At 58.3% G+C, this 18,478-nt stretch overlaps 1 protein-coding gene across 1 annotated transcript in view; it reads left to right on the forward strand.

Moving 5' to 3' along the window:
• Positions 1-4,447: 4,447 nt before the first annotated feature.
• The window catches only part of GAREM2 (GRB2 associated regulator of MAPK1 subtype 2), a 45,551-nt gene continuing 31,520 nt past the window's right edge, over positions 4,448-18,478 (forward strand). Inside the window, exon 1 of the mRNA XM_073335492.1 lies at positions 4,448-4,592. Coding sequence (XP_073191593.1) covers positions 4,481-4,592 — 112 coding nt within the window. The 5' untranslated portion in view covers positions 4,448-4,480. The remainder of the gene's footprint in view (positions 4,593-18,478) is intronic.

Below are 18,478 nucleotides of genomic sequence, written 5' to 3' on the forward strand. Positions count from 1 at the left end.
ACGGCTTCTTGGAGCAGCTGGTCCTGGAACCCACAAGAGGAGAGGCAATTCTTGATTTGGTCCTAAGTGGAGCACAGGATCTAGTCCAAGAAGTGAATATGGCTGAACTGCTCAGTAACAGAAACCATAATATAATTACATTTAACATCCCTGCAGGGGGGGGAATACTAAAGAGACCCATCACAGTAGCATTTAACTTCAAAAAGGGGAACTACACGAAAAGGAGGCGGCTAGTTAAATGGAAATGAAAAGGAACAGTCACAGAATGAAACGCCTGCAAGCTGCATGGACACTTTTTAAAAACAGTAGGATGTTTTTAAACCAGGCATAGTGACAGAGGATGTGGAAAAAGCTGAAGTACTCAATGCTTTTTTTGCTTCGGTCTTCACAGACTAGGCCAGCTCCGAGACTGCTGCACTGGGCAGCACAGTGTGGGGAGGAGGTGACCAGCCCTCAGTGGTGAAAGAACATGTTAAGGACTATTTAGAAAAGCTGGACATGCACAAGTCCATGGGCCCAGATCTAATGCGTCCGAGGGTGCTGAGGGAATTGGCGGATGTGACTGCAGAGTCATTGGCTATTATCTTTGAAAATTTGTGGCGATCGGGGGAAGTCCCGGGTGATTTGAAAAAGGCAAATATTGCACTCATATTTTAAAAAGGGAAGAAAGAACCCAGGGAACTACAGATCAGTCAGCCTCACTCCAGTCCCTGGCAAAATCATGGAGCAGGTCCTCAAGGAATCGATTTTGGAGGAGAGGAAGGTGATCAGGAACAGTCAGCATGGATTCACCCAGGGCAAGTCATGCCTGACCAACCTGATTGCCTTCTAGGATGAGATAACTGGCTCCATGGATATGGGGAAAGCAGCGGATGTGATATAACTTGACTTTAGCAAAGCTTTTGATACGGTCTCCGGCAGTATTCTTGCCAGCAAGTTAAAGAAGTATGGGCTGGATGAATGGACTATAAGGTGGATAGAAAGCTGGCCAGATTGTCAGGCTCAACGGGTAGTGATCAACATCTCGATGTCTAGCTGGCAGCTGGTATCAAGCGGAGTGCCCCAGGGGTCGTGCCCCAGGGGTCGGTCCTGGGGCTGGTTTTGTTCAACATCTTTATTAAAGATCCGGATGATGGGATAGATTGCACCCTCAGCAAGTTCACAGATGACACTAAGCTGCAGGGAGAGGTAGATATGCTGGAGGGTAGGGGTAGGGTCCAGAGTGACCTAGACAAATTGGAGGATTGGGATAAAAGAAATCTGATGAGGTTCAACAAGGACAAGTGCAGAGTCCTGCACTTAGGACGGAAGAATCCCATGCATGGCTACAGACTAGGGACCGAATGGCTTGGCAGCAGTTCTGCAGAAAAGGACCTGGGGGTTACAGTGGACGAGAAGCTGGATATGAGTCAGCAGTGTGCCCTTGTTGCCAAGAAGGCCAATGCCCTATTGGCCTGTATAAGTAGGAGCATTGCCAGCAGATTGAGGGACGTGATCATCCCCCTCTATTGAGCACTGGTGAGGCCTCATCTGGAGTATTGAGTCCAGTTTTGGGTCCCCCACTACAGAAAGGATGTGGACAAATTGGAAAGAGTCCAGCGAAGGGCAACGAAAATTATCAGGGTCTGGGGCACATGATTTATGAGGAGAGGCTGAGGGAACTGGGGATGTTTAGTCTTCAGAAGAGAAGAATGAGGGGGGATTTGATAGCTGCTTTCAACTACCTGAAAGGGAGTTCCAAAGAGGATGGATCTAGACTGTTCTCAGTGGTAGCTGATGACAGAACAAAAGGAGTAATGGTCTCAAGTTGCAGTGGGGGAGGTCTAGGTTGGATATTAGGAAACACTATTTCACTAGGAGGGTGGTGAAGCACTGGAATGGGTTACCTAGGGAGGGGGTGGAATCTCCCTCCTTCGAAGTTTTTAAGGCCCGGCTTCACAAAGCCCTGGCTGGGATGATTTAGTTGGCGATCTGTCCTGCTTTGAGCAGGGGGTGGGACTAGGTGACCTCCTGAGGTCTCTTCCAACCCTGATCTTCTATGCTTCTTTGATGACCAAAAAAATGCCATCGCAGCTAAAGAGAATAAAAGAGGCAGTTCGAGATAAAAAGGCATCTTTTAAAAATTGAAACTCAAATCCTGCCGGGGACACAGAAAGGATAAACTCCGGCAAGCCTCGTGTAAAAGTATAACTAAGGAGGCCAAAAAAGAATTTGAAGCGCACGTAGCAAAAGACAGAAAAACTAACAGCGATTTTTTACAGTACATCAGAAGCAGGAAGCGGCCAGACAACCCGGGGGGCCACTGGATGATGGAGGCGCTAAAGGGGCACCCAGGGAGCCATTGTGGAGAACGCGCTGTGCCTCCGTCCCTGGTTGCCAGGCCAGTGGCAGAGGCTGCTCTGGCTCCTGCACCAAGCCAGGGAGTGTGCCCTGGGCTGGCGGGAGCCCCCGACCCCCTCTCTTCCCCCGGCTAGGGCTCAGTCCCGCGGGCCCGCGCGTCCCCGGTTTGTGACCCCTCAGCCAGCAGGGGCTGGGGTGGGTGTCCCGGTCCGGGTACCAGGCTGGGCTGGCCCAGAGGGCAGAGCTGAGCCTGCAGCAGAGCAAGGAGAGGATTGGAGAGTGCCCAGGCGTGGTGGGGGGGGGACAGGGGCTGGGTTGGGGGGGAGAATCCCCAGACGGGGTGGACCGGGGTGGGTTGGGAAGAGGAGATGGGCAGGGCTGGGGGCTGTGGGGGGGGCGGGTGAGTCCTTGGGCGGGGGCTGGAGGGGCGCGGGGGGGGAATACTCTCGGGGGGGGGACAGGGGCTGTGTTGGGGGGAGAATCCCCAGACGGGGTGGACAGGGTTGGGTTGGGAAGAGGAGATGAGCAGGGCTGGGGGCTGTAGGGGGGGGCGGGGGAGTCCTTGGGCGGGGGCTGGAGGGGTCCGAGGGGGATACCCTCGGGGGGGGACAGGGGCTGTGTTGGGGGGGAGAATCCCCAGATGGGGTGGACAGGGTTGGGTTGGGAAGAGGAGATGGGCAGGGCTGGGGGCTGTACGGGGGGCGGGGGAGTCCTTGGGTGGGGACTGGAGGCTGGAGGGGTGCGGGGGGGCAATACTCTCGGGGGGGGACAGGGGCTGTGCTGGGGGGAGAATCCCCAGACGGGGTGGACAGGGGTGGTTTGGGAAGAGGAGATGGGCAGGGCTGGGGGCTGTAGGGGGGGGGCGGGGGCAGGGGAGTCCTTGGGCAGCGGCTGGAGGGGTTCGAGGGGGATACCCTCGGGGGGGGACAGGGGCTGTGTTGGGGGGAGAATCCCCAGACGGGGTGGACAGGGGTGGGTTGGGAAGAGGAGATGGGCAGGGCTGGGGGTTGTAGGGGGGGGCGGGGGAGTCCTTGGGCGGGGACTGGAGGCTGGAGGGGTGCGGGGGGGCAATACTCTCGGTGGGGGGGACAGGGGCTGTGTTGGGGGGGAGAATCCCCAGACGGGGTGGACAGGGGTGGGTTGGGAAGAGGAGATGGGCAGGGCTGGGGGCTGTAGGGGGGGGCGGGGGAGTCCTTGGGCGGGGACTGGAGGCTGGAGGGGTGCGGGGGGGCAATACTCTCGGTGGGGGGGACAGGGGCTGTGTTGGGGGGGAGAATCCCCAGACGGGGTGGACAGGGGTGGGTTGGGAAGAGGAGATGGGCAGGGCTGGGGGCTGTAGGGGGGGCGGGGGAGTCCTTGGGCAGGGGCTGGAGGCTGGAGGGGTGCGGGGGGGGAATACTCTCGGTGGGGGGGACAGGGGCTGTGTTGGGGGGAGAATCCCCAGACGGGGTGGACAGGGGTGGGTTGGGAAGAGGAGATGGGCAGGGCTGGGGGCTGTAGGGGGGGGCGGGGGAGTCCTTGGGCGGGGACTGGAGGCTGGAGGGGTGCGGGGGGGCAATACTCTCGGGGGGGGGGACAGGGGCTGTGTTGGGGGGGAGAATCCCCAGACGGGGTGGACAGGGGTGGGTTGGGAAGAGGAGATGGGCAGGGCTGGGGGCTGTAGGGGGGGCGGGGGAGTCCTTGGGCAGGGGCTGGAGGCTGGAGGGGTGCGGGGGGGGAATACTCTCGGTGGGGGGGACAGGGGCTGTGTTGGGGGGAGAATCCCCAGACGGGGTGGACAGGGGTGGGTTGGGAAGAGGAGATGGGCAGGGCTGGGGGCTGTGGGGGGGCGGGGGCGGGGGAGTCCTTGGGCGGGGGCTGGAGAGGCGCGGGGGGGGCAGGGGAGTCCTCGGGCTGGGGGCGGAGCCCGGGGGGGATGGGGGGCGGGCCGGGGGGCGGGCCGCTCCCGCTGGGGTTGCAGCCGGAGCCCGGACCCCGCGCGGTGAGGGCGGGAGCCGCGGCCCCGGAGCCCCCCCCCCCCCCGCCGCCCTGGTGCTGATGCTGCGCCCGGCTGGGCTGCTGCCGCCGGCGCCCAGCCCGGCCGCCCCCCGGGGCCCCCGCGCCTGAGCCCGGCCAGGGGCGATGCGGCTGCCGGAGAGCGATGGAGAAACTGGCCGCCGGGCTCGCCCAGGTCAGCTGGAGCTCGGGGGCGCTGCCCCTGGATGTGATCGTCAGCAAGTGCCGCCTGCCCACGCTGGTGCGCCTGGGGCCAGGTGAGGGGCGGGCCGGGGCCCGGGGGCCGGATCGGGGCCAGGCGAGGGGCGGGCCGGGGCTCGGGGGCCGGAGCGGGGCCAGGCGAGGGGCGGGCCGGGGCTCGGGGGCCGGATCGGGGCCAGGCGAGGGGCGGGCCGGGGCTCGGGGGCCGGATCGGGGCCAGGCGAGGGGCGGGCCGGGGCTCGGGGGCCGGAGCGGGGCCAGGCGAGGGGCGGGCCGGGGCTCGGGGGCCGGATCGGGGCCAGGCGAGGGGCGGGCCGGGGCTCGGGGGCCGGATCGGGGCCAGGCGAGGGGCGGGCCGGGGCCCGGGGGCCGGATCGGGGCCAGCGTCGCGGCAAAGTTTCTAGGAGATTTCACTGGGGAAATTTACAAAGAAGAAGAACTCCCCCCGCCCCCTGCCATCTTCTCCCACCCCCCAGCCCTCTCTCCTGACCCCGACCCCCCTGACCGTCCCCGCCCCGCTCCATGGGAAGCGCTGGGGGTCGTTGCTGCGCCCCCCGCCCGGCTCCTGGGGGCCGGGGTGGGGGGCAGCCCGGGCGGGGGCCGTGGCTGGCTGCCCGGCGGGGGTGCTGCGGGCGGGCCGGGAGAAGCGGGCTGTGCCAGCAGCAGGCGCTGCCCTGAATGCTAATGGCAGCGGCCGGTCCTGCCCGTGTGAATGGGGCCGGGGCTCTGCCCGGGGAAGCGAAAGACTCTGGCCCCGGAGCGCAGACACCTCGCCCCCCAGCTTCCCGGGGCCCCGGAGCAGCCGGGCATGGCCGGCCCCAGTCCTGCCTGCAGGGCTCCCCCAGAGCAGCTCGGAGCTCAGAGCACCAGAGGGTGCTCTCCTGGGGGGAGGGGACATCTGGAAACGGGGGGCTCTGGGAACTCCCCTTGTCTGGGCGGAGGGGAGTCCCCATCCCGCCCCCAGCAATGCAGGACCTACAGGGTTATTATTTACTTGCATTGCCCCAGCCACTAGGAGCCCTAGCCCTGGACAGGGCTGGCTGGGTCCCTCGGCTGGCTTGTCCCATGTTCCTCCGCCAAAGAGCCCAAACCCATCCTGTGGCCGCAGCTTTGTAGGCTGTGTGAGTTGCCAGGGTGGCTGCGGGGCTCTGGCGTGGGTGTGTGCCCCCGGCCACGCGTGTGTCCCCGTGTGTTCTGCATGTGTGTCCGTGTACAGAACTAGCCCCAGGACGGTGCAGCTCGGAGGAGCTCGGCTCAGACTGGCTCGTGTAGAGACCTTCGAGAAATGTACGGAGCAGATAAAGTTTCATACAAGGCAGCATCGCTGACAATAATGGGCAGGAGTTTTCCAAGCCCCTTTCTTTGCCAGCCCGGGGAGGGGCTGCTGAGGGGCAGAGCGGGCGGTGGGGCTGTTGGGTTTCTCCTCTGTAGAGCACTTGGCTGCCAGGTTTTCTTTTTCCTTGTGACTGACTTGCCTCTAAAGCCAGCTCCGGATAATGGCTTATGTCCCTTTTGTCTGAGAACCTCGGGAGAGCCTAGGGGGCGGGCACAGATGCCAGTCAGTAATAAACAATCCCCACCAGTCTATGGGGCAGAGGAGGGACGGCCAGCCGGCTCTGAGGGATTGGAGCTAGGAGAATGGAGAAGGAAATAAGCCAAGGGGATTTCAGGCTGGAGCCCAGGAATGATCTCCTATGGAACGGAGTGTCCAGCGACATGGTGCAAGCCCCCTCGCTCCATCACTTAAAGCTTAATTGAGCTGAGCCCTGGAGAAGAGACTCATAGGAGCAATGTGACCTGCTTGAGCGGGAGCCGGATGGGCTGGATGGTCCAGTGGGGCTTTTCCAGCTCCTAAATTCTCAGCGTTAGCCCCCGTCTCCCACTCCCAGGGGACGTCACTTGGCTGGAGCAATGGAAGTTGGAGACAGGTGAATCCAGCATGTCCCTGCTGAGCTTTGAGGCTTGTCTAGGGTTTTCTTCCCTGTGCTCTGGCCCAGGCCCCACCCCCACTGGTCCTAGTTTCACGGCTATACATGTTTTCATCCCAGAGCTCAAGTCTGCATGAGATTTAGTTACAGTGAAAGTCCCTGGGCTGGGATGTTCCTCACTAGGCCCAGTGGCTGCCTGGGATCACAGCTGTGCCGCTGAGCTCTGGGGAATTGTCCTGTCTGGCATAGCATGCTTGAGTGGGAGTTGAGGCAGCTTGCCCTCTTCTCTAGTCCACATAAGGGGAATCCAGTCCCCCGAGGCTTACCAGAACCATGGCTGAACTTAGGCAAACTTTCAGCTGAGCCTCCCCCTCAAAGAGCCGGGATTATAGTGCCCATGTCTCTCGCTGATGAGTTAGACGCCGGGTACCAGAACTCTGTTGTTTGGCTGGAATTTTATTAACTGCCAAATTCAAACTCAGCTGGACAAAAGCCTGGAGTTCTTACATGTGACATGTGCTCCTCTGAAAGTGACCCGGCAACGGTGCTGTGGGGCTGCACGCTTCGTGTCAGACGCGCTCGGGTTACAAGTAAGAAGCTGTGGGTGTTTCTTCCTGGCGCCAGGCCTACAAACCCCACCTGGAATCTGAGACAAGAGCAGGGCTTGTTCCTTCCCGTTTGTAAGTGCCTGTAATAAAGGTTCTGCAAGCAGAGCTGTAGAATCCTAGAAGTGTGGGACTGGAAGGGACCTCGAGAGGTCGTCTAGTCCAGCCCCCGTGCTGAGGCAGGGCCAAGTAAACCTAGACCAGCCCAGACAGGCGTTTGTCCAACCTGTTCTTAAACACCTCCAGTGACGGGGATCCCACAACCTCCCTGGGAAGAGGATGCCAGGGCTTAGCTAACTTTATACTTAGAAAGTTTTTTCTGCTATCTAACGAAAATCTCCCTTGCTTCAGATTAAGCTAATTTCTTCTTGTCCTTCCTTCAGTGGACATGGAGAACAATTGATTGTCATCCTTTTTATATCAGGGGGTAGCCGTGTTAGTCTGTATCCACAAAAACAACGTGGAGTCCAGTGGCACCTTAAAGACTAACAGATTTATTTGGGCATAAGCTTTCATGGATAAAAAAACACTTCGTCAGATGCTTTTTATGACAGCCCTTAACATATCTGAAGACTTATCAGGATCCCCCTTAGACTTCCTTTCTCAGCACTACACATGCCCCATTTTTTAAACCTTTCCTCAGGGGGCAGGTTTTCTAGAGCTTTTGTTAGTTTTGTTTCTCTTCTCCGGACTCGCTCCAATTTGTCCACATCTTTCCTAATGTGCAGGGCCCACAACTGGACATAGGGCTCCAGCTGAGGCCTCCCCAGTGCTGAGTAGAGCAGGACAAATTATCTCCCGTGTCTTACATACGCCACTCCTGATAATACACCCCAGAATGCTATTAGGCTTTATTGCAACTGCATCACATTGCTGGCTCATATTCAATTTGTGATCCACTGTAATCCCCAGATCCTGTTCAGCGGTGTTACTGCCTAGCCAGTTGTTCCCCATTTTGTTTTGATTTTTCCTTCCTAAGTGTAGTACTTTGCATTTGTCTTTATTGAATTTCATCAGGTTGATTTCAGACCAATGGTCCAGTTTGTCGAGGTCATTTCGAATTCTAACCCTGTCCTCCAGAGTGCTTGCATCCCCTCCCAACTTGGCGTCATCTGCAAATTTGATGTGTGTGCTCTGCACTCCATTGTCCAGTCATTAATGAAAATATTGACCAGTGCTGAGCCCAGGACTGACCCCTGTGGAACCCCACTAGATACGATCTCCCAGGTGGACAGGGAACCAAGTGTCCAGGGGCCCGGGCAATTTAAAAGGGCCCGGGGGTCCCCAGCTGCTGCTGCCAGCAGTGCAGTGGGGTTACGGCAGGCTTCTTGTCCGCCCGCGCTCCGTGCCACTCCTGGAAGCGGCTGGCACGTCCTGCGGCCAATGGGAGCTGCAGGGGCAGTGTCTGCAGCCAGCAGCGTGTGGAGACCCTTTGGGCCCCCCGCCTGGGAGCCGCTGCCGGAGGGGTGAGCCAGTCGCTTTCAGGAGCCGCACGAGTTAAGCACCTACCCCCGATCCCCTCCTGCACCCCAAACCCCTGCCCCAGATCTAGAGCCTGCTCCCAAACTCCCTCCCAGAGCCCGACCCCTTACCCCCCGCCCCAGCCTGGGGAAAGTGAGTGAGAGTGAGCAACGGAGGGAAGGGGGATGGCATGAGCAGGGGGCGGGGCCTCAGAGAAGGGGCAGGGGCGTGGTTTCAGGGAAGGGGCAGGGCAATAAGCGAGGCAAGGGTCTTTGGATTTGTGCGATTAGACAGTTGGCACCCTACCGAGCGGGCATGTGGAAGCCCTGGCTGTGCCGGAAGAGCGCGCCCAGCACCGCCCAAATGTCAGCATCTGTGCACGGGGGCCCATTGACTGTTCTGCCCTGGGGCCCAGAATTTCTGTCAACGGGCCTGGAACCAGTGATAACTACTCTTTGAGTCCGGTCAACCAGTTGTGCACCCACCTTACAGTAATATCATCTAGCCCACGTTTCCCTAGTTTGCTCATGAGAATGTCATGTGGGACAGTGTGAAAAGCCTCACTAAAATCAAGATCTATCACATCTACTGCTTCCCCCAGCCACTAGGCCAGTAACCCTGTCAAAGAAGGAAATTAGGTTGATTTGGCATGATTTGTACTTGGCAAATCCATGATGGATGTTCCTTATCACCCAGTTATCGTCCAGGTGCTTACAAACGGATTGTTTAAAATTTGTTCCAGTATCTTTCCAGGTATAGGAGTTAGGCTGCCTGGTCTGTAATTCCCCAGATCCTCTTTGTTCCTGTTTTTAAAGACAGGTCCTGTGTTTGCCCTTCTCCAGTTCTCTGGGACCTCACCCGTCCTTCAGCAGTTCTCAAAGATAATTGCAAATGGTTCCGAGATTGCTTCAGCTACTTTCTTTAGTACCCTGGGATGAATTTCATCAGGCCCTGCTGACTTGAATCCATTGACTGTATCTACATCTCCTTTAACCTGATCTTTCCCTAGTTTAGCTTCCTTCCTTCCCCTCTCACAAATCTTGGGAGACAGGCCAGTCCTTGCCTACAGACAGCCCCCCAACCTGAAGCAAATACTCACCAACAACCACATACCACACAACAGAACCACTAACCCAGGAACCTATCCTTGCAACAAAGCCCGTTGCCAACTGTGCCCACAGATCTATTCAGGGGACACCATCAAAGGGCCTAATAACATCAGCCACACTATCAGAGGCTCGTTCACCTGCACATCCACCAATGTGATATATGCCATCATGTGCCAGCAATGCCCCTCTGCTATGTACATTGGTCAAACTGGACAGTCTCTACGTAAAAGAATAAATGGACACAAATCAGATGTCAAGAATTATAACATTCATAAACCAGTCGGAGAACATTTCAATCTCTCTGGTCACGCAATCACAGACATGAAAGTCACTATCTTAAAACAAAAAAACTTCAAATCCAGACTCCAGCGAGAAACTGCTGAATTGGAATTCATTTGCAAATTGGATACTATTAATTTAGGCTTAAATAGAGACTGGGAGTGGCTAAGTCATTATGCAAGGTAGCCTATTTCCCCTTGTTTTTTCCTACCCCCCCCCCCCCGGGACGTTCTGGTTAAACTTGGATTTATGCTGGAAATGGCCCACCTTGATTATCATACACATTGTAAGGAGAGTGGTCACTTTGGATGAGCTATTACCAGCAGGAGAGTGAGTTTGTGTGTGTGGTTTTTGGGGAAAAAAAAAAAGTGTGGGGGGGTGAGAAAACCTGGATTTGTGCTGGAAATGGCCCACCTTGATTATCATACACATTGTAAAGAGAGTGGTCACTTTGGATGGGCTATTAGCAGGAGAGTGAGTTTGTGTGTGAGGGGGTGGAGGGTGAGAAAACCTGGATTTGTGCTGGAAATGGCCCAACTTGATGATCACTTTAGATAAGCTATTACCAGCAGGAGAGTGGGGTGGGAGGAGGTATTGTTTCATGGTCTCTGTGTATATAATGTCTTCTGCAGTTTCCACGATATGCATCTGATGAAGTGAGCTGTAGCTCATGAAAGCTTATGCTCAAATAAATTGGTTAGTCTCTAAGGTGCCACAAGTCCTCCTCTTCCTTCCCCTTGTCATTAATATTAATTGTGTTGAATATTTGGTCACCATCAACCTTTGAGTGAAGACTAAAGGCATGAAACACCTCGGCCTTCTTGATGTTAGGACCCAGCCTACACTTAACATTTACACTGACATCGCTCCATTGCTGAGGGGTATGTCCTCAGGGACCTGCTTTGCCCCCATTGGCCTCCTGCTCCTTCACACGCTGTGGAACGGGCTAGCCTGCCTCTTTAAGGGCCAGGAGCTCTGGGGCTTGCCAGCTCTGTTTGCTCAGCCCCACCTGGGCCATAATTAGCTTTCTCTCAGCGGGAGAGGCGGAAGCCCCCGAAAAGTGTGCGGGGAGTGCCACGGGTGCCCATGCCCGCACCATGCTGTGCTGCACTGTCCCTCGAGACCCCGCCCCTGCACCGCCCTTTTCCCCAAGACCCCGCCCCACCTCTTCCCACCAAGCCCCTCCCCACTCGTTCCCCTCCTCCCCTCCCTCCATCACTCGCCCTTACGGCCGGCCGGTAAAAAGTGGGAGGGTAAAGCCCCCCCGTTCCAGCGCCCCTGTCTCCCAGCCTAAGGGGGCTGGACTAACTGGGGTCCGGTGGCAGCCTGAAAACTGGGGCCTCCCAAACCGGCTGTGAAGACTCAGGCCATGCGTATGCTACGGGTGTGCCGAGGCTCCGCTGCTCTGGCACCGTTGTGTGGAAGTTTCCGACCGCGCCGGCAGGCTGTTTCCATCCCTGTAAGTAACCCAGCAGCTAAGAGGCAGTAGCTTGATCGGCAGAAGTGTTCGTCCACTGACCAAGCCCTGTCTACCCTGGGGGTGAGGGCGGCATCGCGGGGTGCGGGTTTCATACCCCTGAGCCCTGCAGCCACATCGATCTCCACTGGCAGAGTGGCCCAGGCCTCGGTGTGGGAGGGGCCCGGCGCAGAGCAAGCGGGGCTGGCAGAAGGCGGGCACGCCCAGGAAGTCAGCTGGGAGTCAGCGCTCTGCCCCCAAGTGGGGAGAGTTAAAGGGTGCCCGGGAGGCGGGCTAAAGAGGAGCCCAAGGGGGCAAACAAACTCTTGGTTTGTTTGGACTTCTGTTATCCTGGAAAGGGTTAAATGTTAGTTATTGACTTGGCTGGGGGGGGCTAAGTGCTGGCACAGACTCCACCCTGTGTGGGGAAGCCTGGGGGGGGGAGGGGTCTCCCACCTCAGAGGAGGAAGTTGAGGCAGGGAGGGCCTGCAGCACCATGACAGGGCAGCCCTGTCCCCTTCCCTCTCGACTCCCTGGGCAGCCTGGCTGTCTCTGGAGGGTTTCCACAGGCGCGGCTGACTGGAACTCACTCCAAATGCTGGCCCGCAATCGGGCACGGAGGGGCAAGGCCAGAGTTCCCTTTTTTTGGATCCTTTGGGGGCACTCGGCACTGGGACGGGCTGGGCCCAAAGGGCCTGCTCCGTAGTTCACTGGAAAGCCCCCCATTGAGGCCAGTCAGCTTTTGATCAGGCCCCACGAGGGGGAAGGTAGGTGGGTTTTACAGGGTTCTTGTCCCCAGCACCATTAACCTTTAGATGTAAACCCCGCTGGGGTCATACCCAAGTAACTCGTACGCGGGTGACGGTATTGCCCTCTAGTGGCTGCAGCCCGCAGGCAGGACAAAGGCTGTACCACGGTAGAGCGAGGGGCGTGCGCTCTTTGCAGTAGACCGGGGTGGCCAACCTGCGGCTCCGGAGCCCCATGCGGCTCTTCAGACGTTAACAGGCGGCTCCTTGTACAGGCACCGACTCCGGGGCTGGAGCGACAGGTGCCAACTTCCCAGTGTGCCGGGGGGTGCTCACGGCTGAACCCCCGGCTCTGCCCCAGGCCCTGCCCCCACTCCACCCCTTCCCGGCCCTCCCCTGAGCCGGCCGTGCCCTCGCTCCTCCCCCCTCCCCCCCAGAGCCTCCTGCACACTGCAAAACAGCTGATTAGTTGGTGCAGGGAGGGAGGGGGAGGCGTTGATCAGCGGGGCTGCCGGTGGGCGGGAGGCGCTGGGGGCTGGGGGGGAGGAGCGGATGTGGGGGGGCTGCTGATGTATTACTGGGGCTCTTTGGCAAAGTACATTGGTAAATTCTGGCTCCTTCTCAGGCCCAGGTTGGCCACCCCTGCAGTAGAAGGATGGGGTTGTATCCCTCCCCTTTCCAGGCTGGCTGTCGGCCACTCGACAGGAATTCCTGCGGGCCCCAGGTGCTCAGGGATGAGCTAATTATGGAGGCTCTGCCTGTGCTACAAACTGTCATGTTACCAGTTTATTGCTGGATCGATTTCCACTTCCTCTTGGAAGGCGGGGGCTGGGGCTGCTGCGGTCCAGCTTCTCGGAGCAGCACCAGGGAGGGGAGGTGGCCTGAAGTGTCCCGGCTCCGGAGCTGGGAGCCTGCCTACGGAAAGGCTTCGCACCCAGTAACAGATCAATATCCTTAGATGTACTGAGGAGGCAGCTTTGGGGGATTTGCTTTAAAATCTAGGACTATCTGTAAGGCAGTCCTGGACTAGGAGCAGTGCTGCTTGGGGTCCTGGGTGAACCAGTCTGGACCGAGTAACTCAGCTTCATCCCACTACACCTGCCCCTTTCCCACCTGTGTAGCACCCGAAGTATCCCCCTCGCTCCGGGGTGCTGCACCCTCCAAATACGTGCAGGCTCCTAGCAGGCCACTAAGGTCTCTTCCCCCAATTAGCCATTCTCCCTCCCCAGGACGCAGCCCCTCCAGCCCCGGGTCTTTCCTGTAGCTCTTCCTGGTCTCCCTCAACTTCTCAGGAGCTGTCTGCTTGCAAGGCACCTAGAACGTGAGCCTCGACGTCCCCGTCGCCCCTGGGCTGCGTGTCCTTGAGCGGGCTGGGCCGTGTGAGCCCCGGCACCCACCGCGCACAGCCAGCCAGAGCACACAGTTGCGATGGCTTTCCGTGTGCGATCTCTCTCCCGGCAGCAGCAGCAGCCACACAAAGGGGCTGTCTTTGCGGCCCAGGCCCGCTTGCCAGCAGCTGCCAGAAGGGGCCGGTTGGATTTCAAGTCCTTGGACCTTTGCAGCTTTTCCCTAGTAACTGTTGCTGAGGTTCGCAGAACAACATTCGGGGAGGGCTCCCTGCCGGCCGGCCGCCCCTGGCACAGGCTGCTTGGAGAGCCGCGGCCCTGGCATCCCAGACGCTGGTCCCAACGGGCTCTTTGGGAGGCCATGGACCAGACAGCCAAGGGCTCAGAGCAGAGCAGCGGATGGGAAGGTGGGGAGAAAAGGGGGGTGGGTGGAGCCCTGGGTGAACGACGCTGAGTTCTGCCCCTTTGTTCCCAAATGAGTTGCCTGCTGAGGTTTTAAACCAGACCAGCGTCAGTGCGGGAAAAGGCGACGTGGGGACGAGTCTCCCAGCGTCGATCGCCTCCGGTGTGTCACTCGTGACCGGGGGAAAGACGGATTCCTGACCCCGAGTGTGTCCCAGCCACTCCCCAGAGAGCACAACTCGGGTGTTGGTGCAGTTGGTATATTGAGAGCAGGAAGACAGCAGGCTGGACGGACACACAGACGCTTGAGATGCCTTAGTCCTTCGGGAGAGGAAGACCTATTAGGTCCCATCTAGTCCATCTGCCCCAGGGTCGGGGCAGGGGGATTTTTTGCTTACTGTTAAGGTGCCCCCTCATTCCAGCAGTGGCAGGATGGTCCCAACATCCCTGGTGGGGGGAGGCATGGGCTGTGTTTTCCCAGGCGGGGGGCAGCGGGAGGGCAGGCTCATTCCCAGATGTCTTTGTTAGTAACTGGGTCTCTTCCAGTCAGGGTTACCTGAGCTGCTCCAGAAGTGCAGTGATTAGGGTCTGCACTGAGGACACCAGAGACCTGCTTCAAGTCCCTTCTCTGGCACAGGCTTCCTGTAGGACCTTGGTCACGTCACTTACTCTCCCTGGGCTTCCATTCAGTATCTGCACCACCCTGCTTCACAGGGTGGGAGATAAATATGGTAACGATTGGGAGGTCCTGAGGGGACGGGGCCCAGCTAAGGACCTTGGAGAGGATGGAGAGAAAACTTAGCTCAGCTTTGGGCCCAGTGAATGGGGGTGGCCCTGACAACATTGTATCATGATAGCGGCATTATCTGCACCAACTGCGAGCTGCACAGCGGAGCCTGCATGCTTTTCAAGAGGTGCCGCTGACGTCCCCGGCTTCACCTCGCACTTGCTGTGTGTGTGTTTGTGTGTGTTTGTGTTTGTGCGTACACACAAAGCCGCAGGGACACATTTTCTCAGGCCTGCTTGATTTCTCACCCCTTTTCCGAGCCCCTGCTTCAGGCTGTGGGCTCTTCCACCCAACTGGGCTTGAGATCTGGGTCGCGTCAGCCCTGGGGCTGGACAAACCTGACTCCGCAGAAAATGCCGGCAGTGCGAGTGAGAGTGCAGTCTCCTCTCGGCGTAGATACAGAACCAATGCCCCAGTGCGGAGCGAGGGGGCGCTGTGCTGCAATGGGGGGGATGGCTCAGTAGGGGGCGCTCTCCCCCCGGTGTCGGTGCTGAGCCCCATGCCCCAGTGCGGGGCGAGGGGGCGCTGTGCTGCAATGGGGGGGATGGCTCAGTAGGGGGCGCTCTCCCCCCGGTGTCGGTGCTGAGCCCCATGCCCCAGTGCGGCACGAGGGGGCTCCGCAGGGGGGCGCTCTCCCCAGTACCCCAGCACGGCACACGGGGGCGCTGTGCGGCTGCAGCTGCTCTAACCGAACCAAGCCCGTGACTCCGAGTCGCGCCGTGGGCCGCGCCGTGGGAGTCGGCGGCTCTGCCCCCCCTGGCCCCAGCTCTGCTTTCCCGGCGGAGCTGTGGAAGCGCTCGGCGGCGGGGTTTGGTATCAATAAAGTTGTCGCTCCAGCTGGGCTATTTAATCTGAACAAAGAGGCGTTGCCAGGGCAACTTGCCACTCTTGGCAGCGGAGACCTGCTCATCCGCCGAGATTGGCGGGGGGAATATTCCCCGAAACGGCCTCGCCGAAGGGGCAGGTCCAGGCAGGTCTGCGGGAAGGGAGGACTCGCTCTCCCTGCTCCGGCATCCCCGAATAGCCTGTCACGGAGTCCCTGGGCGATGCTCTGGAACTGCTCCCCATGAAGCCAGTCAGGACTCTGGGGCAGTCGCCTTCCTGTGAGCAGCCTGTCTGCAGGACACACAGCTCACACAGCTTCCACCTTCCTGGGTCTGACCTCGGAGCATTCAGCATCCTCTGCCCCTCCGTCCGCTTCCCCCAGCCAGTCCGCTCAGGCGGGGTTCCTGGGGAAGCCAGAGGGTCCGGCACCCCAACTTCACAGTCAGACGGGACTCTCAGCCAGCCAGTAAAACAGAGGTTTATTAGACAACAGGAACATGGTCTAACACAGAGCTTGCAGGTGCAGAGAACGGGACCCCTCAGCTGGGTCCATTTTGGGGCCAGTGAGCCAGACAACCACGTCTGCCCTTCACTCCATGTCCCAGCCAGCCCCAAAACTGAAACTCCCTCCAGCCCCTCCTCCTCTGGGCTTTGTTCCTTTCCTGGGCCAGGTGGTCACCTGATTCCTTTGTTCTCCAACCCTTCAGCTTTCACCTTGCAGGGGGGGAAGGGCCCAGGCCATCAGTTGCCAGGAAACAGGGTGTCGGCCATTCTCTGTGTCCAGACCCCTGCACACACCTGCCCTCTAGGGCTCTGCAATGATCATACACCCTTACCCCACCCCCTAGATACTTAAGAACTGCATAGGGGAAACTGAGGCACCCCCACAATATTCAGAGGAAACATTAAGAACAGGCCCACTTCGTCACATCTCTCCCCCCTTCGAGATCGAACTGAGCGGGGTCACTTTACCCGGTGACCTGGGGAAGTTCGAAGCCACCAATGTTCCCATGGATGCCCCAGCATCTCTCCCATTCCTTGGTAGGAGTTACACCAGGTCCTTCCAGTTTCACGCCCTCCCTTAGGTCGGGGGTGGTCGATAGCACTAGCAGGCTGCATGTGGGAAGGTTTCTGCAGCCCATGCCCTTTGGCCACCCCAAAACCCCAGGGGGTCAAACTGGGATTGGGTTTTCTCCAAGAGCTCCAGTCTGGAGGGCTGCAATTCGGGCTCTCTTGGTTAAGGGCCCCCATCTTGACCTGGGCCACATACTGTTCACTTACAGAACTAGCATGGAGACATCCCTTTCTCCACAACCTTGGCTCCCCAACAAGCTGGCCAAACACAGCCACTTGGTTATAGGACGGTATACCTTTCTTAACAGCTTTCACTCCATCTGAGACCTTCTCAAAGCTATCCACACTGGATCTTTCAACAGGAAAGTCAGTGGATCCATTCACAACAGAAAATTTCTGGCTGTTAGGAACTGAAACTTTCTTGATTAAATCACTTTCACACCCTTCAGTTGCAGTAAACTGCTTGCAAAGACTCCATGAGGATTCCTTTCCCAAGGGCTTTTCTATGCAACAATTCACCCCTCACAGAAATTCTGCTCTTACCCTCTTTACCTAGGGCTTGCTCTAGGGGAACACTTTCCTGAGCAACAACAGACTCTTTCTGGGTCTCCCTTACATCCAGAATCACCTCTGGCCCATCAGGCGGATTCCTACACAATCCCCTTTCAGGCAAACTTACAGACTTCCTAGATAAAAGGTTAGAAGCATTCTCCTTCCCTTTGCCACACACAAGTTCAGGAATCTTTTCCTCCTTGCTACAGGTTTCCACACCCTCAGTAGGTAACACAATCAAATCACCTTTCTGCTCTCCTTGTGCCCTGGCTAGGATCTCACCCTGATTAGACAGAGTTGCTCCACCCTTTCCAACAACACACTAGCAACAGGCAAAATACAAGCACCAGAATTGTCTGGTCTCTGGGATTTTACATAGACCCTAACTGGATGCGACCTAGTTACAGGGCCATTCTCCCGAGCAGACAGAAACTTAGGACCCTTCCCTTCCTGGGCTTTAGCTGAGTCCAGAACCAGCTCTGAGACAACTGCAGGACCCTCAACCATCACAGGCTGAAAGGCCCCTTCTGTCTGCTCCACAGACCAAGAAGAGCCGGACACACTTTCTCCTTTACCAGACACACAGGTTGGGATCTCATTCCCTTTGTCCCAGCACACAAGGCTGGTCACAGACAACTGCTTGGAGACCAGGGTAGCTCCCTCCATAGGCAAGTCAATACCCCTGACAGACAGAGATCCATTTCCTTCACTGTCCCAATTCTCCACCCAGCTAACAGGTAAGGTCCCGGGACTCTCATCTTCCACTCTCCTCGCCTTCCCACCCTGCTGACTGGACACAGCCATCAGATCACAAGGCTGCCTAGGCTCATCCAAACTTTCCTTACCAAGCACCTTGCCACTCCCCACAGATCCCCTGCCCTGCCTGTGTCTCCCCCCACTCAGCTGGGGTCTCAGCTCAGCACTGCCCTTGCTGTCCCAGTGGGGGCAGGCCACTGCTTTCCTCAATGCATCAGAGCCAGCGAGAGTCCCCACTCTTGTGTGCAAGGGGGCAGGGAGCATCTCTCTGTCCCACCCAGCCCCAGGGGTCTGGTTACAGGCAGGCAGGTAGCCTGAGCCTAACGGCTCCTCCCTGCTGCCAGCCAGGTCATCTGCATTTTCACTGACCATTTCCCTCTCCGCCGATTGGTTCCCTGGATTCAAATTCAAGCCCTTGGCAGTTACAGGAACAGGGCCTGGATCCTGTCCCAAAGAGACACAGTCACCCCACAACAGGGTCTCGCAGCTGGTGTCCTGGGGCACCCCAACGACCAGCCAGCCCCACTCCTCCTGGGTCTGCACAGGGATCTGGGCCATAGGGAAGGCGAGGGGCTTCGTCCCTGGGACCCTCACCCAGCTCACAGCGCCCCTCAGC

Source organism: Lepidochelys kempii, chromosome 3, assembly GCF_965140265.1.
Source record: "Lepidochelys kempii isolate rLepKem1 chromosome 3, rLepKem1.hap2, whole genome shotgun sequence".
Lineage (NCBI taxonomy): Eukaryota > Metazoa > Chordata > Testudines > Cheloniidae > Lepidochelys > Lepidochelys kempii.